Source organism: Lepidochelys kempii, chromosome 7 (genome assembly GCF_965140265.1).
Source record: "Lepidochelys kempii isolate rLepKem1 chromosome 7, rLepKem1.hap2, whole genome shotgun sequence".
Classification (NCBI taxonomy): Eukaryota; Metazoa; Chordata; order Testudines; family Cheloniidae; genus Lepidochelys; species Lepidochelys kempii.
The window spans coordinates 25034358-25056949 of NC_133262.1; the positions used below are offsets into that span (position 1 = coordinate 25034358).

Below are 22592 nucleotides of genomic sequence, written 5' to 3' on the forward strand. Positions count from 1 at the left end.
TCCTCCTAATACAGGATGGCAAGAAAATGCTCCATATATTAATGATTAACCTGTTGAATTGGAGATAGTTCACCTCCCAATGACCTCATAAATATCTGCTTCAATTACCTTTGGTAAATGAAATAACCAATCATTCATTTTCTGATATAGCTGTAAAATTAACCTGAAACGTTTTCAAAATAAATCACTTAATAAATTTATATTGTGTACCTTCTAAAAATGAAACCTACCTCTATCTCCAAGTTGCGAAGAATATGAATTAAGGTTATAACAACCAACAAGAATACACTTTTATGTAGAAATCCATTATTAAATCGAGACTTCCTGACTAGTGATCTAAATCATGATTTAAATCCATTTGATTTAAATCAAATCCACCCTGACAAACCCAATTATACGGTCTAAATTAGCTGTTACAACTCAAGAAAGAACTTCAAGTCATCATGGATAGTTCTCTGAAAACATCCACTCAATGTGCAGTGGCAGTCAAAAAAAGCTAATGTTTGGAATCATTAGGAAAGAAATAGATATAAGACAGAAAATATCATAATGGCACTATGTAAATCCATGGAACACCTATACCTTGAATACTGCATGTTATGGTCACCCCATCTCAAAAGAGATATATTAGAAGTGAAAGAGGTACAGAGAAGGGCAACAAAAATGATTAATGGTATGGAACAACCTTCATACAAAAAAAGGTTAAAAAGACTGGGACTGTTCATCTTAGAAAAAAGAGAAGACAAAGGGTTATTTAGCCCTTTATGTAACACAAGAACTATGGGTCACGCAATGAAATTAACTGGCAGCAGGTTTAAAGCAAACTTAAGGAAATACTTCTTCACACAAAGCACAGTCAACCTATGGAACTCGTTGCATGGGGATGTTGTGAAGGCCAAAAGAAATAGATAAGTTCATGGAGGATAGGTCTATCAATCGCTATTAGCCAAGATGGTCGGAGACATAACCCCATGCTTTGGATGTCCCCAAACCTCTGACTGATAGAAGCCAGGACTGGAAGACAGGGAATGAATTATTCAAAATTACCCTGGTCTGTTCATTCCCTCTGAAACATCCAGCACTGGCCACTGTCAGAAGACAGGATACTGGACTAGACAACCATTTGTCTGAGCCAGTATGGCCGTTCTTATGTTCTAAACAGTAGCAGTGGGATGGTGGCAGCAGCAGAGGGCGTCAAGCCTTGAACCATCTGATTAGCCAGCTACTCTCACAGACTACCAAATGAGAAGTATACAGAAGAACGTAGAGTCTAGTCTATAAACAAATGGTGGCACAGCATTCAAAGCACAGGAGAAATACAGAAACAGATACCCAAATACATGAAACAGCAACTTTGCCAAGTTTCAATAAAACAAGCTCACCAATCAAAGGTTTAGGTCATTATTCTGACAATCACTGAAAGTGGAAGTAAAGGGTAACTAGTGCTGCTTAACTTGTTTTGTAACTTATTTGCTAGTTCCTCAGGTGCAGAATAATGATTTTGAAATGTCTCTGTATAAAATGAAGATGTAATTGCACAATTCATGTTCAAAAAAGAAAAACAGATAGCCACATAACATTCCATTCAGTTACTCAGTGAATGAATGAATGAGCAAACTTAAAGGTGAAGCACAATAAATTTTTGTGTTTTGTAGCTCAGGGCCATAGCTAGAGCGGGGCGAGTGGGGCAGCCATGCAGGGCACAGAGCCAGCAGAGGTGCAAAAATGGGGCGGTGCGCAGGATCGAGCCCTGAAGTATCACTCCACCCACCGATCGAGCCCAGCAGCATCTCCCCTACTCCCCCCCCCCCCCCCGGCGCAGGATCAGGCCCAGTGGCATTGGCTGGAACCCAGGGTGCTCATCGCTGCCCTTTCCTCTTTCCCCCCTCTGCGATCGCAGGCCCAGCAACCCTGACTGGAGCATGCTCTCCCCATGTTACAGGCAGGCACAGCACTGAGTGCGCTGCTTGGCTCATACTGGACATGCTCACATGAACCAAGGATGGGAAAGCTTGAGATAGCAAATTGCAACAGGTGTCCCCTCTATCAGAATCTTCAGTGATCGCATAATGTTCTGTGAAAGTATGGACAGAAGCCCCAATCATTGCTCTATAGATTGGGGAGATAGGGGTATCCCTATGGAATATAATTGAAGTAGGAACTGATCTCATGGAGTGCGTATGGACGGAAGCAAGTTGCGCCCTTGCTAAGTAATTAATGCAACTAAAGACCCATTTGGATAGTCTTTGAGGAAATATCACAGAGTTTTTGGATCTTTCTGTGGATGAAAGGAAGAGTTTAGGGGATTTCCTGAAGTCCTTAGTCCTGTCCAAGTAGAATACTAATGTCCTTCTAATATCTAGCATATGCACAATTGTCTCCCAGTTGCCTCAATGTGATTTTGGGAAAAAATAGGGAGATGGATCTGTTGCTTCATATGGAAAGTGCAGAAAAAGTAGGGAGAAACTTGGGATATGGCCTTAGAGGAGGAGTTATTATTATTATTTTTTATTTTTATTTTTTTAAGACAAAGGCCATGAATGATGGGGGCCGCTATTTCTCCTTTGTGCCGAGCTGAGGTGATGGCAATTACAAATGCTGTCGTCATGGACGGGAGTAAGAGAGAACAAGTTGCCCTGGACTTGGAGGGAGGTCTAGTCCAAGCCCTGAGAACTAGATTAAAGTCCCAGGCTGAAGTGGGTGGTCAAAGGCGGTAGAGAAGGAAGAGAGGGGCGTTTGCCCGTGCAGTGCTAAATAGCCTCAAGGCAGACCATGAGGGAGGGAGAGCACACGCGCAGGCTCAACCGGACACTGCTACCAAAAATCTCCGATTAGAGGTGCAGGGGCACACAGACACCTAAAGTGGAGCACCCATAGGGACACTACTCTAAGAAGAATATAAATAATCTCTATAACAGAAAGCGAGCCATCACTAAACAAAGCAACATGCAGAGAAATGTTGATGGTGAGGAACAGAGAAAATACGCACTAAGTAGGGAAAAAGTGAATAGGCCTAGGTGCTCACCAATAACATAACATAACCTGACTAAGGAAAGTTATGCTCTTCAATAAGGAAAAAAAAAAGTTTGGACGAACTCATCTCTGGCCTATGTCAGGGATTCTAGCTCAACACTAGGAATTTGAGGAATGAATGCTTATACTACAACCCAATATGGGCAACATTACCTTTTTACATGTGCAATTATTTGGATGAACCAGACCAAAGTGGAATTCTTCTCTACTGGGAAAACTGGTTACTTAAACAAAATAGCCTTTACAATAAAAATGGGTTATAATGATATCTAGATATATTCAAGGGTTTTCAAAAGCACAACTACTACTCTTTGCCTGTACAATCACTACATTATCAGCATGTAATTGTTTTTCAGAAGGCGAAGATGACTAGTGTCTGTATAAGATGCTATATAAATATCAGAATGGAATTTAGTTTTAAAGGAGTGTCGCTATTTGTATATGGCATTTTTGTCTGCATTTTTCCTATTATTATGAATAATATTATAGTAAACTAAAAGAAATGAACAAAAGAAAGTATTGTTTCCATTTGTTTACTATGTGCATTTTAATAGCCCTTTGTGTTTTCTGTATAGTCAGTTCATTATGCTGCTGTTCAGCTGTAGCTCCTCTCATGTGCACTGGCATGATGATGTCACTCTCATTCATGCTTTGAAGGGAGCTCATGTGTACCTTCTTCCCCTGGAACTGCCTGAAGATGTTCTTTAGTAACAACAATGCAATGGGTGGGGTTTCTATGTTCAGAGTCTCCTTATTGTGGACTTCTGCATAAAGCTAGGGATGAACAGGAGACGGGAAGGCAGCAGGGGAACCCTACCCTTCCTCACTCTCCAAGTCAATGAATGGGGGCAGGGACCACATTTTGTGATATCATTGGCTGACCCAGTCTCCTCCTTACTGGAAAGTAGCATGAATATCAGCAAAAAAAAATTATTGCATTTTAAAAGATAAAAAATTTCAGAGCACATTATATAAAGGGTATAATATAAAAATGTTTAAGACCGATTTCAAAAATTCAAGTGACAGTGTTCCTTTAAAAACATTAGCATAAACACTTAACTTGTCAATTTACAACTGCGTCTATGTATGTACTTTTCACTTGACTTAAAAATATTCCTTAAGGCCTAAGACAGGGTTAAGTTTTCAGCCCCAATTTTAAATGGGAAGTTAATCAAAATTAATGACAGACATCTGTTCTGAATGCCAATTTCTCCCCTCATATACTGGTCATTGTAAGTGAATAAAAGAATGTATGTGTTACATGAACTTATTTTTAAAATTATGTATGTAACCAGTGCATAGGAAGCTTTTAAGTAACTTTCCTTCAAACAACCCATCTTTCAAACAGCTTAGGTTTACCAAAATGAAATTTGTGAAGTGACAGGATTGCAATATAGTCTAAGATGGGGTCGGCAACCTTTCAGATGTGCTGTGTCGAGTCTTCATTTATTCACTTTAAGGTTTTGCGCGCCAGTAATACATTTTAACGTTTTTTAGAACGTCTCACTCTACGGGTCTATATAATATAGAACTAAACTATTGTATGTGAAGTAAACAAGGCTTTCAAAATCTTTAAGAAGATTCATTTAAAATTAAATTAAAATGCTGATCTTACGCTGCCGGCCCGCTCAGCCTGCTGCCAGCCTGGGGTTCCGTTCACCGAGGCCAGCAGAAGGCTGAGTGGGACCTGCAGCCGGGACCCTGGCTGGCAAGGGGTTGGCAGCCAGAACCGCAGACTGGCAGCGAGCTGAGTGGGGTCGGCAGCTGGGACCCCAGACCAGCAGCAGGCTGAGCGGCTCAGCCCACTGCCACTCAGCCCACTGCCGGTCTGGGTTCCGTCCGCCAGCTCCTGCCAGCCAGAGTCCCAGCTGCCAGCCCCACTCAGCCCGCTGCCAGTCTGGGATCCCAGCCCTGCCCACATAGAGTGGGTAACTACCTTCTCCCTGGCTCTAGCCCATTCTCTTCCTCTCTCTCTGCACTGAGCACAAGGCTGGGGGTGAAGGAGTAGGCTGGGGGTTGGGGTGTAGGGTCTGGTCAGGAGCAAGAATGAGGGAGGGAGCTCAGGGTTGGGGCAAGAGGTTTGGGTGTGGAGTGCTTACCTGGACAATTCCCATTTGGTGCAAGGGTGCAGGTGGGAATTGGGGTGCAGGAGCTCCCGTTTGGTGCTCAGGGTGGGGGTGGGATGTGGAGGGTGCAAGAGTCAGGACATAGGGGGCTGGGTATGTGTGGGGGGGGTGCTGGAGTCAGGGCTGGGGTCGTGAGGGGATGCAGGGGTCAGGGCTGGGAGCAAGGGCTAGGGTCGTGGGGGTGCTCCCAGAGAAGCTCACAGCAGGGCGCTGGAGGGGATATGCCCCGATTCTACCCCCTCTTCCCCGCCTCCTCCGCGGAGCAGCGAGCATGCTGCAGCTCCGTTTCTCCCCCTCCCACGCAAGGGCCATCAGCTGATCGGCAGCAGGGAGGGAGAGGAGGAGGGGCAGGAACCCAGCACTGCCGGGGAGCAGGGAGCTTGACTGCCCTGCAGCAGCAGCCGGCAGGACCAAGCTTTTTCACCCTGCCCCCGTGGGGGGGTGGAGAAGAGAGGGCTGGGGCAGGCAGGATTTTTAATGGCATGCTGCTGCCTGCCAGAGTCCCAGCCACCGGCCCCGCTCAGCCCACGGCCGGCCTGGGTTCGACAGCGGGCTGAGTGGGGCCGGCGGCTGGGACCCGGCAGGCAGCAGCATGCCATTAAAAAAAATCGGCTCGCGTGCTGTCTTTGGCACGCATGCCATAGGTTGCCGACCCCTAGTCTAAGATACTGTGGTATTTTGAAGGAAGAACTTAAAACCATGAAAATATACTTACTCTTGCCATACTTGGAACACATCTCCTTAGTGCATTCTCCAGAAGATTTTACAGAATTTGTCTTAATTGTAGATACTGACACAAGTCTCTGAGACTCACCTTTCTTTTCACAACATGAAAGTTCAAAGTGTTCTCTTCAACTAGCTCACACGGCCTTTTCATTGGACCCAGATACTCCAAACTCTAGCACCTGCTCTTTTAGTGTAAGCAGCAATTTTTTGCAAAAATAGAACATTCCCAAGTTTATTTGCAGTCGAGTGTACTCTATGGCAGTGGTCTCCAAAGTGGGGTGTGCGCAAGACCAGCCATGGGGGTGCGCGGCAGGAGGAGCGCCGCCGGCACAGCGGCAGCAGGACTCCTGGACCTTTGATTCTTTGGCAGCAGCTCGGCTCTCCCTGCTCCATCTTTGGCGGCACACCGGTGGCAGCATTTTTCTTTTTTTTGCTTCCCCGGAGCTGGCCCTGGGGGTGCGCAATTCAAAAAGTTTGGAGACCGCTGCTCCATGGCACAGTGCATTCTACATATTCCTGGAATGCACTATATATGGCATTCATTGATTGTAGATCTAATGGCATTTTAAAATAATTCCCAGGCAAGTCTGTAATGCATAAATGTTGCTTCGTTTTTTACTCACAACACTGATTCCTCATCAAAATCAAGTTTGCAGAGGACTGAAGGACACTTGATGAAATTTTAAGTTGGGTAAGTTATTAGATAAAATTATTCAATTCAGCAAAATGGTGCTTAAACGTCATTCTACCTTTTTCTTTTAATACAAAAAAAACCTAAAAATATTTAGTTCAGAAAGAAACTCAAGAGATATATATAGTAGGAACGTTTGGGATGGAAATAAAAAGCAGAGTTCATTTGGATGACCTTTACTCCCAGCCTATTCTGAAGGTAATTTACAGCCCTATAAGACCCTTCTGATGCCTTGATGATTGATGAATTACTCCCCAATTACTTAACATATTCCTTAATTCCCTATTAAAGTTTAGTCTTCATATTTTAGTGCCCAATATAAACTGCAAGGCTAGAGCCACACACTTACAAACATATAGGAGGAAAGAACAAAAAACACTAAACAACAGCATGAATTCATAATCTCATCCTATTCACCTTATGACCTTTAAAATTTCTGCTATTCAGGGATACTACTGAGTATCCCATCTATCCTATCTCATCTGCAGTTAATCCAGTAGTTTCCCTCAACTATCAATTTATCTTAATACTCTCTTCTTCCTAATATAAGGTTTTTGAATATCATCTTTATAAAGAAAGTGAAGAATTCTAGTACAAGAGTAGAGACTAACTTTATGCCTCCATTGAGGCACTTACATTCTCTTGCCAAACTTTGTGTTGCTGAATAAATAATTCATGCAGGATTCTTTCCAAGAATTCTGATGTGTAAATCACCTAACGGGCACTCATTTTCTTAAGAAATTTCTGAGGCTATGTATTATAAGCCTATTACAAGCTCATGCATAGAACAGGGGTGGACAAACTATGGCCCGGGGCCACATCCGGCCCATCTGGCCCTTGAGCTCCCTCCAGGAAGCAGGGTCTGGGGCTTGCCCTGTTCTGGCACTCCAGCTGGGGGCTTGCCCCACTCCATGCGTGCTGTGGCTCCACACGGCTTCCGGAAGCAGTGGCATGTCCCGCCTCCGGCTCCTATACATAGTGGCAGCCAGACGGCTCGGCGCGCTGCCCCCACAGCTCCCATTGGAACCACAGCCAATGGGAGCTGCAGGGGCAGCGCCTGCTGAGGGGGCAGCGCGCCAAGCCACCTGGCTGCGCCTTCATGTAGGAGCTGGAGGGGGGACATGTCGCTGCTTCTGGGAGCTGCTTGAGGTAAGTGCTGCCTGGAGCTTGCACCCCGACCCCCTCCTGTGTCCCAACTCCCTGCCCCAGCTCTGATCCCCCTCCGAACCCCTTGGTCCCAGCCCGGAGCACCCTCCTGCACCCCTAACCCCTCATCTCCAGCCCTACCCCAGAGCCCGTACCCACAGCTAGAGCCCTCATCCCCTGCACCCCAACACCCTGCCCCAGCCCAGAGCCCCCTCCCGCACCCTGAACCTCCTCATTTCTGGCCCCACCCTAGAGCCCATACCCCAAGCCAGAGCCCTCACCCCCTCCCACACCACAACCCCCAATTTCGTGAGCATTCATGGCCCGCCATACAATTTCCATACCCAGATGTGGCCCTCGGGCCAAAAAGTTTGCCCACCCCGGCATAGAATAAGCCTAACAAAGAACAAGAAATGACAATCACTATTAGAAAAATTAGCTAAACTGTACATAAATGTAGAAGAAAGGGGCTAGGGACAGCAGGTCTACCAATTAACAGCTTTTAGTGATGCAGCTTTTATCTTAATACAGGACTCTCTCGAGTATGCATGCTTATAGGAGAGCGCGAATTCGAGTTGGAGGATGAAGCATTTCTTTTTCATTTAACAGTCCCTCAGTTAGCAGCAGCATATCTCTAGCTTTCCATCGTCTTTTTATCCCTTTCCCTCTCAATTTCAGAGTGCTCCCAGTAGCAATAGCAGCAGGGGGAGGGGAAAAAAAAAAAAAAGTCAGCCAGCAAGAGCCTCATCAGTTTCAAACTATTGCTGACCATGCTATCAAGAAATACTTGATGCAAATGTCCATCTGCACCAGCACCATCCTCATCCTATTGTTTGACAATACTGTGGGATTCTCCTCTCTGGAGGGTAAAAAACCTTGGTAAAAACCACACAGGAACCCCTGGATTCCCTACAATACTACAGCCTATTTAAAACTTTTTAATTTGTTTGTTTTTCCCACTGAAGTTTTCTGTGTAATACAATGTTCCCAATAAGTATACTTGACAACTGAAGTTAAAAATAGAAACTAAAAAAAGGTGATCCGTACCCTTACCTTTCCGCGTGTTCTCTGTCACATCTACACCAAACTGGATGAGGTCACCAGACAGAATCTCACATGGTGGGCTTTCCTCAGATCCTCTACTCAATCTCTGACTGTTTATGAAGGTACCATTACTACTCTTAGTGTCTTGAAGATAGAACTGTAAAGAAAGAAATTACACTGCAATAAGTTTTCTGAAAGAAGAAAGTTTGATTAAATGGAAGCTGCAGACAAATTCCATTCTACTGTAGAATATCAAGTTAATACACAAGCTAGGAATAAGAAATACTTCTGTTTGCAAACTTCACATTTTACATTATGTCTATACTTGAATTTTAGTGTGCTTTAACACACACTAATGTGTGTTAACGAACCCTACTGTAAATTCAAGCATAGCTGCGACACAAACAATTGTTGCTAGTTTTGTTTAAACAGGTAAGTATGACTAGCAACAAGCATTTTTGCAGTGTCTATTTTAAAATTCACGATCATGTCAGTTAACACATCTAACCCTTAAAGTGGTTCAGACATTTAACCCTTAAGAAATCAGTGTTTCTATGATACAAATAAGCCAGATTGTACAACAGGGCACTGATGGTAAAAAGAAAAGCTTGGGAAAAAATGAAGACTCAGGAAACAGATATGGGGCCAAGAAGGTGAGAGAAGCAAATCCAAACGCAGAATGGAAATACTGCTGCAGAGGACCAGCTCTCAACTCCTCCCAAATATTTAAAAAATACTGACCTAGAGATAGGCCATATTGAGGCATCTGAGGGTGGGATTTTCAAAAGCACATAAATGACTAAGGAGTACATTTACAAGTAACTTCAAATGTTGAGTACAGCCTAGCCAAAACATTTTTTGATTTTTATTCTCATGATAAGCATGTTAATAAGGCCCCTTTACTTGTCGACTGTCTATTTCAGCATAAATATAAAGTCTAAGTATGAAACCTCTGAAGAGAATAAAATTCTATGTAAAATCTAAAATCTATTAACAATTAGAAAACCAAAGAAACAAGTACAAAACAAACTAACAATTTAAGATGATAAAATGGGAAGAAAACTTACTCCATAAAAATCTTATTTATATTGAAATGAAATTCTTTAAATTTTTAGTTTTACAGAGCTGTACATGAGAATGATGACAGAGTGTTATCAGATATACAATTTAACTAAAAAAAATCCTCCAATATTTACATTTATAGTAACCTTAAGTGTTACAAGGTGGTGTTTTCAACTGGAAATGCAATTTTTAAATTGGCATCCCCCCAAAAATCAAACCCCAAGAAGGTATTACTATACCAAAAGTTTCTAGTGCAGACCTGGCTTTAGATGTATTCTTTGAATTGCAGTATTTAGTAATTAGTCTCCATGAAGAAACATTATTAGAATGCTGTGGTTTCAGGAGCAATTTCTGGTTATGTAATTTTCATATCCCTCAAATTATTTCACTACATTTACTAAACAAGTATAAAATTTGACCAGTTTGCATGACACGAGTATACTTTTCAGCTATTAATCTCAAACACGGGATTATTTTCTATAATTATGCTTTTGCAGTTTTAGGTTTTATTTTGGTCTGCTGGTATGAAAGGCATCTTCACAGATTACTATTGCTCCACAAGCCTCATGAAGGCTGAAGCAGCAGACTAGGGCTTGCACAGTTCAAGCTTCTTCTATTCTTTGCCTGTCTTCCCCTGGGCACAGAGTTGCTCGTAAGTGCTAGAGTCAGGTCTTTGATTAAGGCACAGGCTCAGTCCTACCAGTGCCTGTCCTCTATCCAGAGCCATCCCTTGGGTAGGGTGAATCAGGGCGACCGCTCTCTGCCCTGCACTTTAGGGGGCCCCATGGACTGGTGTGATTGGCCAGCACAATCGGTCCCAGAAAAGACAAATCCATCACTTCCGCCCTGGAACCTGCCCCGCTCCACACTCTGCGGGCTGGTGCGACTGGCCGGTGGATTAGTCTCTTCCGGGCCCGACCCGTCACTTCAGCCCCGGGGGCCCGCACCCACCTCGGGACAGCCCTGCCTCTATCTCATCCTCCCTTTCCTCTTGTATAAGAGTGGAGCCTTTCTGGGGTAGATCTGCAGGGTTTTGACAGACAGTCTAAAATCTAAAATCTATTAACAGAACATCTGGTGGGGGGGGGGGGTAGGAAAAAACAAGAGGAAACAGGCTACCTTGCCCCTTTCCTACCGCCCCCCCCCCCAGATGTTCTGGTTTAACTTGGATTTTAACTTGAAGAGTGGTCAGTTTGGATGAGCTATTACCAGCAGGAGAGTGAGTTTGTGTGTGTATGGGGGTGGGGGGAATGTGAGAAAACCTGGATTTGTGCAGGAAATAGCCCAGCTTGATTGTCATGCACATTGTGTAAAGAGTTGTCACTTTGGATGGGCTATCACCAGCAGGAGAGTGAATTTGTGTGGGGGGGTGGAGGGTGAGAAAACCTGGATTTGTGCTGGAAATGGCCCACCTGATGATCACTTTAGATAAGCTATTACCAGCAGGACAGTGGGGTGGGAATAGGTATTGTTTCATATTCTCTGTGTATATATAAAGCCTGCTGCAGTTTCCACGATATGCATCTGAGGAAGTGAGCTGTAGCTCACGAAAGCTTATGCTCTAATAAATTGGTTAGTCTCTAAGGTGCCACAAGTCCTCCTTTTCTTTTTGCGAATACAGACTAACACGGCTGTTACTCTGAAACCTGTTGTAGGACAGTTTTCCTCAGCTTATGATTTTAGACATTTGCTATACAATAAAGCTATTCTCTTTGGAGGATTAATCTAAATAGTATTAGGTTTCCCACAATTGTGTAAACCTGACACACAGTATCAACACTTGATGCAGAACACCAAAGTAAAGTGGGTTTGAGTAGGGAAAGAGTGCACAAAAATCAACTCCCCAATTTCCAGGCAGAGTAAAGAACAGCTCAGTGGCTCCTTTTATAGCTAACGGATTAAAAAGGGACTGCAATCTCACACCCCCTTTGTTATCACTGGCTCTAGGAGCCACAACTCTGCCTCCCTCACATGCTGATCTATCAAGAGTTGGCACAGAACCCAACTCTACTGAAGTGTGTGTAGAATTCATTATCCATCTCTCCAAACTTAGAAAATGACATGGTTACTCCAAAGGTCTAGTATGTTTCTCATTTAGAGACTGCATTAAAACTTAGATTAGCAAGTCAAATAAGACTGCTTGCTATTGCACATGGAAAATTTAAACCAGGGGTCGGCAACCTATGGCACGTGTGCCAAAGGCGGCACACAAGCTGATTTTTAGTGGCACTTTGCTGCCAGCCAGGATGGATGGAACTGCTGCCGGCCTGCTGCCAGCCTCGATGGAGGGAACCCCGGGCCGGCAGCAGGCTGAGCGGGGCCGATGGCTGGGAACCCGGCTGGCAGGGGCTGGCCGACGGAACCCCAGACTGGCAGCGGACTGAGCAGCTCAGCACACTGCCGGTCTGGGGTTCTGTCTGCTGGTCCCTGCCAGCTGGGGTCCTGGCCGCCGGCACTGCTCAGCCCACAGCCAGTCTGGGGTTCCGTCGGGGGTGCCCTGTAAATTTATTACTGGCACGCAAAACCTTAAATTAATGAAGACTTGGCAAGCCACTTCTCAAAGATTGCCGAACCCTGACTTAAACCATCCTTTGCAAATCAGCCCTACCCTATAAAATCAAGAGCCCAACTGCTGCTGCTACAAAACACAAAAAAGTAATGCTCAAGCCTGAAACATTTGAGAAGAATATCTGAGTGGTCAAACTATTAACCTCTTAGTATACAGCCAATATTTTTGTGTAACGGCTGTTTACTGTTTTTATATTTCTCCATAATGAGTGGAAAATGGGACTGAAAATACTCAAACCCTGCAGATCGCCACCTAACAGACTAAACATGAGCCAGCAGGACTGCTTATTAGTATGTGTCACAAATGTAATTTGAAAAACTCAGAAATGCCTCATTAGCCAAAAGAATAAACTCAAACTGTAGTTTCTCTTCTGGAAACCACTGAGACCCACTGATTGCATCAAGCTGGGTAATGTAAACTTTACCCAACAGGCAAAATCAACAGAATCGGAAAATGGCAACCAAACAGTGGAAGAATGATTCCCAAACACCCTGAACAGCATTAAAGCAGCACATAAGATCGCTGTCAATCCAGTAAGAAAATTAAAGAGACACTGAGAAAAATATGGCCTGAGGCAGTCCTCCTCTCCCCAGTAGCATGCTAAACAATGTTGTCCCTCTTACTGAGTGAATATTTTTCCTCAGTATCAGTGGTCCCCAAACTGTGGAACGTGCCCCCCTAAGGGGCATGGAGGAACATTTGGGGGGCACGCTGCAGGGACTGGGCCAGCTCCCACAGGGGACAGGAAGGGAGCGCCATAAAGCTGCAGCTCCGCTCCAGCCCCTGCTCTGCCCCGACCCTAGCTCTGCCATCATCCCCTCTCTACCCCAGGCCAGCTCTGCCTCTAGCCCCAGCTCCTTCCCCTGCCCAGATCAGCCCCCAGCTCCACCTTCAGCTCAAGATCCTCTGCTGAGACAACTAGGCACCACTCTTGTCTGGAAAAACTACAGTGCTGCATATAAACAGAAGTTCAGAAAATAAAATTCATCTCCAAAAAATTCAGGTATCCATTGCATCATTCAGGTACGGCCATTAAATTGCAAATACTGATCAGATATTAAAGGGAACAGTTCCGTGTGATACTTCACCCTCCCCTCCAAAAAGATAAAACATTTTACCACAAAATATGAACACTTTACAAAAATAGACTTCCTTTAACATCAATGTCACTAATTTTGATGTAGAAGGCATATTTTGAAGACAGCCAGATCTAGAGGAGGAGTTCTAATTTACAAGTACTTTATATATAGTTGACTGACTTGCTGCAATAAGACATTTGTCACCATAGTTACTAATTACTACTTTTTAAAACATCTCTCTTCCTTAATTTTGTCATTGTGGCTCACATAAGAATTTGGGGAAATTAACCTTTTGCTACAAATGCTAAGCAGAGTCAAAACAAGCATTAATTTCAAATTCAATTCCTTTTCTTTATAGCGTATTCTTAAAGTTTGTTGCTTCACATTCTAACTTCTCCCTTTCTAAACAAACTACAAAGAAAACAAAACAGCTTATGGAAGTTGATTAACAGCCTCAGAAGAGGTGGTGTAATTCCACCCAGGAAGAGGATAACAGAGAAAAGTTCTCAGCAAAAGCTCCAAATTAGATGTAGTACTAATTATAGAAAACTCTCTTAGATAAGAGCGATTTAAACTGACTTTAGACTTAAAAATAAAGAATGTTTAAATATTAGATAGTTGCTTTAATAATAAAAAAATTACACAATTATAAAGGCAACATCCATGGCAACACAGAGAGCAAAACACATTTGACACCATCAGCTCAGGATTAAACAAAGATTAAATGGCTAGCCAACTACAAAAGCAGTTTCTCCTCCTTTGGTGTTCTCACCTCAACTGCTAGAAGAGGGCCTCATCCTCCCTGGTTGAGCTAACCTCCTTATTCCTAGCCTGATTCTTGCTTGCATATTTATACCTGCCTCTGGAAATTTCCACTATATGCATCCGACGAAGTGGGTATTCACCCACGAAAGCTTATGCTCCAGTACGTCTGTTAGTCTCTAAGGTGTCCCAGGACTCTTTGCCGCTTTTACACATCCAGACTAACATGGCTACCCCTCTGATACTTGACACATTTTTATATTACAATAGATCCTCAAGTCCCCAACTGGAATAGAGGGCCCACTGAGCTAAGCATTGTGTATATTAGGGTGACCAAATGTCCTGATTTTATAGGGACAGTCCCAATTTTTCGGTCTTTTTCCTATATAGGCTTCTATTACCCCCCACCTCCTGTCCTGATTTTTCACACTTGTTGTCTGATCACCCTAGTATGTGTGTTATATATATATATATATATTATACACACACACACACGTATATATACACACACATATACACACACACACACACACACACACACACACAGAAAGAGAGAGAGGCTTCCAAAGGGCTCACAATTTCAATAGAAGAGACAAGAAGTTGGGAGAAAGGAAGTATCTCAGTTTTACAGACAGGAATCTGAGGCACAAGGAGATTCAACCATTTGTCCAAGGCCACACAAGAAAAATCTGTACCAGAGCTAGGAATTACTCCAAATGCTCTAAATCCCAGACCTAGTGCTTTAACCTCAAGGCCATCCCCTTGTCTCAATTTATTTTTCATTATTTCTGCGATAAATAAAAGGGGGGTGGGATCTCTCTTTTATGGACACCCAGCCAGCCATAAAATCCCTCTTAGTAGTTACTCTCTACTTTCTTTACCTGTGAAGGGTTAAAAAGTTTCCCTGGATGGGTAAAAGGAAGGGAGTGGGCACCTAACCAAAGGAGCCAATGAAAAGGCTAGAATATTTTAAAATTGGAGAAAAGCTTCCCCTTTGTCTGTCTGCTGTTCTCGGGGGAGAAGCAGAGACAGGGCTGGAACTATGCTGTAAGAAGCTTGGGGCCAGATATGAAAAATCATCTGAATCATACCTAGAAATTACTCACTTGAAACCCCTAGATATGTAAGTAGATCAGGAAATGTCTAGGAAGATGCAATTCTGTTTTTTCTTAATTTATTTATTTATTTATGGCTTGTGGATTCCTCTGTGCTAACCCCAAATGCTTTTGTTTTGCTTGTAACCTTTAAGCTGGACCTCAAGGTGGTTATTCTTGATGCTTAATTTTTGTAAGTGGGTTTTTTAAATCTAGCAATAGCCTAAGTTTTCAAATGTATTTATTTCTTTTTTAAGAACAGAATTGGATTTTGTGTCTTAAGAGGTTTGTGCACATGTTGTTTAATTAGCTGGTGGCAACAGCTGATTTCCTTTGTTTTCTCTCTCAGCTCTTCCCCGGAGGGTGGGGTGAAAGGGCTTGAGGGTACCCCATAGAAGGGATTCCTAAGTGCACCTTCCTGGGTTCTCAAAGGGGTTTTTGCACTTGGGCGGTGGCAGCATCTACCCATCCAAGGTCAGAGAAAAGCTGTAACCTTGGGAGTTTAATACAAGCCTGCAGTGGCCAGTATTAATTTTTAGAATCCTTGCGGGACCCCACCTTCTGCGCTCCAAGTGCCGGAGTGGGGAATCAGCCTTGACAACTTCAACTTAAAAGTTTTAGGTCACTTCTCAGAAGGCATTTGATCCAAGCACAAAAGAAACATTAGACTTTGCTTTACACTTCTGAAGCCAAATTTTCACGCAATGGTAAAACAGAACTCTTACACCATTATAAGATTTAGCACTTCTTACTAGAACTTCATTTTATTCAAGATGGCAAAATTACATCACTAGAAATTACATCATGGCAAGTTCTAGCCTAGTAACTATTCACTATTTTTATCAATGACCAGGAAGAAAGAGACATTATTGATAAAGTATGCAGATGACAGGGACTGGGGCGTGGAAAATAAAGAAGAGGTCACTGACAGCTATCTGGATCACTTGGTAAGCTGGGTTCAACATGAATTTTAATATAACCAAATGCAAAGTCATATACCAAAAAAAACAAAAATGCACGTCATCCTTATAGGATGGGAGACTATCCTGGGAAGCACTGCTTGTGAAAAAGACCTGGGGGGAAAGGGGGTAATGGCAGATAATTAGCATAACCTGAGCTCCTAGCAAGATGCTGTGGCCAAAAGGGTTAACGTATCCTTGAATTTATGAACAGAGGGATATCGAGTAGGAGTCGAGAGGTTAATAATCTCTGTATTTGGCACTGGTATGATTGCTACTGGAATACTGAGTCCAGTTCTAGTGTCCACAATTCAAGAAAGATGTCAAAAAATTTAAGACAAAGTTCAGAGGAGAGCAATGAGAAAGACTATGAGATTGGAAAACTTGACTTGGAGTGAAAGACTGAAGGAGCTCGATCTATTTAGCTTACCCAAGAGAAGCTTAAGGGATGCTGCTTAATGAGAAAACAAGGTGGCACTATTTAGTGGGAGAAATTTCCTGGAATGTAATTAAGACATAAAAGGGCAGTTCTTGATACTCTGTCAGCTGATCTTAGAGAAGCAGGTCTGTTTTGGACCTAAAAATACTTTTCAAAAAAGTTGGGGGGGGGGGGGGGGAAGAGACATGTTCATTGGATTAAAGGCAGTAGTTTATGTTTGAATCATTCAGGGCTCTTCTCGGCGGCAGTTCGGCAACAGGGTGTCCAGCGCCCGCCACAGTCTTCTGGGAATAGCAATATGCTATTCCCACAGAAAGGTTGGGGACCACTGCTTTAGACACTGAGAAGAGGAGGCGGGTATTAAATCCCCAGTCATTAGCAACAATGTAAGGTGAAATATGTCAAATCAAAAAATTACCAACAAAAAGCAACCCTCGTTTACATGGATAAGACTGAGTTTTGGTTTTAAATTGAAATTGTATTAGTTAAGCTCAAGTTGGAGCTTCCCAACACTGCAAAACCTTTTAGTTTACATTAATAAAGCATCCAACCACAGGCCAAATTCCTGAGAAATTGTTATTCACTACATAGCCTTGAGATAACCAATCAGTTTTTTGTGTAAATTAATTTTGGTTCAGAATGATTTGGGGGAGAATTTGATGAAGAAATACCTTCAAAATGTTTAATTGGCAAAATGTGATTTAAGAGATCAAAATATGTATTTTACAGTACTGCTCCTGTAGGGGAGAAGGCCTTGTGCAAAAGATATAAAAATACATTTTCTGTAGTTCCACCTAAAGAGGCTGAGCCGATATACTGTGACCAACTATAGCTTTAAAAGACGGAAAAGAAGAAACCTCAGGCTGAGCTCTGAAGGCTAAATACCTAGGATAAATATAATGCTTTGAAGAAATAAGAAATTATATAATGCTATCATCATCATCTGTGTTCTCTTATGATTTACTTCCTGGTGACTTGGATAGTGAATGGAGTAGAGCTAGTATTATTGTTTACTATGGGCAACTACAAAATGATAGGGGTTCTGGTGGGTGAAATATGTTCAAATTTTAGTGATGAACACACTAGGTAAAAATTATTTGAACAGCAGGCAATACTAAAATTCAATTGTAGCGTGTGCTGATTTTGACGGAGAAAGTGAGTGAGGTAGCTAGACAAAGGCAAGCTTCCCCACATAGCTCTTTCAATCCTTAACTTGATTTCCATAGGTGGAATGCTATTGTATCAAAGTTTTAAAATTAATTTATTCTCCCCTTAAGTGGGAAATATCGCTACCCTCAACAGAATTCCTGTACTAGACAATAAAGTGTTTCTAAGATCTCTCAGATAGCAAATAACTTTCTAATCTTAAAGTCATGATCAAGAGGAAGTGGTTAAACCTGACAGTTATTTTGTTAACTTGCTCTGCATTAAGTAAATTTTAATATATGACTACGAATAAAAACATTACTCTTTTTTTTTTTTTAAGACTAAAGTGGTCAGAAGTGAACAATAAAAAAAGGAACTCTACCTTGCTTTGACAGAGCATCATTCTAAATTAAGAAACTAGCACTAAGCCAAATCAATCCCAGAGACTTTTTAAATTTGAAGTCTGAAATTATTAAAATCATATGTGAACTGAATAAAACTGAACAAGAACATGATCTATGACATTTAACAAAAGGAACCCTTGATCATTTTACAGAAAAACACTGGAAGGTGGGGACACTGGAACAATTTGTATAGTGGGAGTGATGAGAGCCATTGAACTGAACTCTAAACCATGTATATGAATACTCCTGGGGGCGTTCTGCACCAAAAAATTAAAACTGCTGCACCAAAAAAATTAAAATTCTGTGCACAATATTTTAAAATTCCACAAAATTCTTCAAATTTTATTTGTTAACATAAAATTACATAATTAAACCCGTTTCAATTATTTTGTAATATATTTCAAAATACCTGTCAGCAAGTATGTTCCTAACAGTACAGACACATTCAAAAATACCCCCAGGAGGCAAGAGTTAAAGAAACACCTATGACAACCCAGTTCCTCTTTCCCTGCCACCTCCTCCACCACAATCCCAGGAGGGGGGCCAGACACTCACAACCCCTCCCCCCAGAGTCCAGCTGCAGGCCCACCCTAGCCAATACACCTGAACCTCCTCTCCCCCCCCCCCCCCCGAGCCCAGCCGCAGGTTCCCCCGAGCCCAGCTATGCACACCCCCTCCCCCCAGAGCCCAGCTGTGAGCCCCCAGCCAAAACACCTGCCCGTCTTTCCCCCGCAGAACCCAGGGATCCAGAGGGAGAAACAGCCTGATGCTTGGTCCCAGGTTTGCACGGAGTTTCCTGCGTGCAGCCTTCTCCTTCCCTCAGAGCATGCTGAGAACTGCAGCTGTCAGGAACCCTTTAGATCCCACCCCTTCCCCCAGGCAGTGTTTTCTATACAAGAGCTGGGCTCTGCTGGTCCAGCAGCCCCTAGTGGCAGCCAGCCATACTGCAGACCATTTACGTTGGGGAAAGGAAATTCTGTGTGCAAGTTAATTGCTGCAAAATTCTGTATTGTGCAGTGGCACAGAATCCCCCTAGGAATAATAATATGAAGGAAATCATTTCAAGCATGGGGGGGGGTGCAGCAGCACCCGTAGCTCCAGCACCTATTCTGGAAGCTCTGTAGTTGATAGACAAAGAAGGTAAAGGAGGAAGAAACACTGTTACACGTGCTAAGGAAATCCTGAAACATCAATCAGTTTACAGGAGTTTGTCCAGTTTTATCAAATGAAGGGAATGAAGCATTTGAGGAGAAAAAGGCGAGCCTAATTATCCAAAATTAAAATGAACCATTTTTTCTGCATCCTCAGAATGTGAAGCTTGTATAGAAAAAGTGTTTATAGTTTACAAACCTTTGATTATCTGAACAAACCCAATGTCCCTGGAGATGTTCAACTAATCTTTCCTGCAAAAGGAAGCAAATTAAGCCATCATCTTTTCCATTTTTTTAAAAACGTAAAAGCTGCATAACAAATGAATACAGCAGAATTTTAAAAGTTTATCAGGTATCTATTAGCCAGGAGATTAGACCTGCTAATCAGAAGAAAACAGGAGAAATGAGGAGTGCACCAACAGTGAGGTTCAGGGCAAGAATCTAGGAAGAACCCAAGCCCCCAGCGTCAACCCAAGATGTCTGGAAAAAGGTAAAGTGCTAAGAACCACAACAGAATGGTGTCCCTGGATCCTACTCAGGAGTTTCATTTTTTGTCTTAGTCACCTACCAGTATCAAATACAAAGCCCCTCTCCTCCTTCCAGACTGACAGAGAGGAGAACGAGTTCTCCCCTCCTCACATCTCCAGATTGTGAATGGGATGAGAAGGGGTTGTCTCAACTACGTCAACCTTCCTTCGTATTTTTAAGACTTCCTCCATGAGCAATTGCAGCGCTTATCTATACCATTCCTAAAGCAGCAGCATGAAAGAGATGTGATTACTATCAATTCACGGTTGCACACAAAGCTCTGAATAGCTTACAAGTTTGGAAAGCTATGAACAGATGCATTAAAGCCATTTCCAGATGCTGTACTGCTTCTACTGATGCCTGGTTTACACTACACATTTAGATTGATGGATGCCAGCTTATATTGACCTAATAATGTATTGTCTACACTACCCAGGTCCCTTCCACTGACCTAACTTGCCTGTAATGTTCACTTAATTACTCCACCTCCATGAGAGGCGTAGTGCTTAATTCGTTGTTGACAGGTCGACAGAGAGGCACTTTAGACACAGTATTGTGTAAGTTGATGGAATTTGCCTCCAGGAGGTGTCCCACAATGCTTCACTGCGACCGCTCTGGAGATGGTTTTCAACTCTGCTGCAGAGCAGCTAGGTACACAGGAAACAGCCCATCCCCTGTTAAAGCCCCGGGAACTTTTGCATTCCCATTTCCTGTTTGATCAGCGTGGTGAGCTTGCCAGCCCAGCTGATCATAGTGATTCAACACCACAAACGCGCTCTAGCCTGGAGTACATGGGAGGTGGTGGATCTTATTGGTCTGTGGGGAGAAGAGTCTGTGCAGGCACAGCTCCAATCCAGCTGAAAAAAGCAAACATTATGAAAAGATAGCACAGAGCATGTAAGAGAAGGGCTACACTAGGGACACACAGCAGTGCTGCGTGAAAAATCGAAGAACTTCAGCAGGCGTAACAGAAGACAAGGGAGGGAACAGTCGTTCTGGTTCTGCATCACAAGACATGCTGCTTCTACACCACAGACATGCTGCTTCTACAATGAGCTGCATGCGATTCTCGGTGGTGACCCCACCACTACCCCCAAATGCAGTGTGAATACCTCTCAGGAATCTGAGTCCCAGGCCACCTCAGGAAACAACAAGAAAGACATTCTGGCTAAGGAAGAGGAGGAGAATGGGTGACAGGCAAGTGGGAAATCTACTCTCCCTGAGAGCCAGGAGCTATTTTTAACCCCAGAGCAGTCCAGCCAGTCGCTGGACAGCATGGTGACCAAGCGTGATGCCAGGGAAGGCACCTCCGGTGAGTATGCAATTCCATTCAAACTGTAGGGGTTACATGCTCTTATATTTTATGTTGAATCTGAAGAAAAAGTGAGGTGCAGTGGGTATCTGCTTCCCAGTGGCCACTCCAGTTTCACAGAAGGTGCCTCCCAGAAAAGACTGTTTATGTGCACAGGGATGGCCTGGAAATCCTCCATGGCGATCTCTGCAATCCTTTGCAGAGAGCTGCCTTATTTCTTCCACCACAGTAGGACACTTTCCCATGCCACTCCAGTATTAACTCTGCTGGCATAGCAGCATAAGGAGCAGGTCTGTACCCAGATGCTTGTAGCATCTGCTCCCTTGCCGCCTCTGTTACCCTCAGAAGACTGATATCACACAGGGTGACTTAGGGAAGACAGTGGAAGTTTTCATTTAAAGTGCTCATACTACAAACAATAGAGCATGTGATCCCCAACCCATGGTGATTTCCGGGTCCCTTAACCACAGTCAACTTGCTGGTGGTTTTGGTCATTGACCTCAGAATCTGCAAGCCCAGGGCATCTGCTACCAGCAGAGTTAAGGGAAGGGCAGGGGGAAGGGAGAGGGGCTTCCTGTGTTCTCTCTTGTGCACAATTCCCCCTCCTGGAGCCACCTTGGACAAAGCCCGCAATTTGGGAGGCTTAATGCTGGTCTCTGATCTCAAAGCAACCTCCAAGTTCCTAAGGGGAGGGGGAAAGGTCCATCTGCCTGCCTATGCTCCCTACCTGTGTTCCCACAAGTTGCAGCACAAGACCTGTCGCCAATGCTGGACCATACTCACCAGGGCTGAAACAGCAAACCAGTTCATTGAATACCTAGGGATTTTGATTATGTTCTGGCTTTCACTTAAGTGTAATAAGGGGAGTGACTTTTAAACAACGACCATGTACCAGACCCAGGATATGTACTGACAGTGGTTGCCTTGTGCTTTGCATGCCTTACAGTGGAAAGCTTGGCCTTCAGCACATCCTCCACATCAGCGGAGAGGCTACAGCAAATTAGAAGAGGGCAAAAGAGAACACATGGTGACATGTTCAATAAGATAATGAATGTTTCCAAGACAGCTGATTCGGAGCTCAGAGCCTGGAGGATTTCATTGTCTGAAAAACTGGACATAGACATGGAGAGCAAGAGACCATCCCAGCAGCATGAGCATGCCATGCAGGATGAGATGCTGCAGATTACAAAGGGCCAATCAGACATGTTGAGACATCTGGTTGAGTTTCCAAGAAAACCAGCTTGAGACTAGACTCCCTCTGAAGCCCCTGTGCAATAGTCTGCAAATTCTGACCTGTTCCCGTCCCCCTCCCCAAAATGTA

At 43.5% G+C, this 22592-nt stretch overlaps 1 protein-coding gene across 28 annotated transcripts in view; it reads right to left on the reverse strand.

Annotated features, from left to right (window-relative positions):
- SLMAP (sarcolemma associated protein) overlaps positions 1-22592 on the reverse strand; it is a 161790-nt gene that overhangs the window by 82664 nt on the left and 56534 nt on the right. For 18 of the 28 annotated variants that reach the window (XM_073351457.1, XM_073351449.1, XM_073351460.1 and 15 more), the window contains exon 3: positions 8770-8923. In XM_073351457.1, the coding sequence (XP_073207558.1) occupies positions 8770-8923 (154 nt within the window). The remainder of the gene's footprint in view (positions 1-8769; positions 8924-22592) is intronic. The other 10 variants (XM_073351475.1, XM_073351448.1, XM_073351463.1 and 7 more) reach the window with 1 other exon arrangement.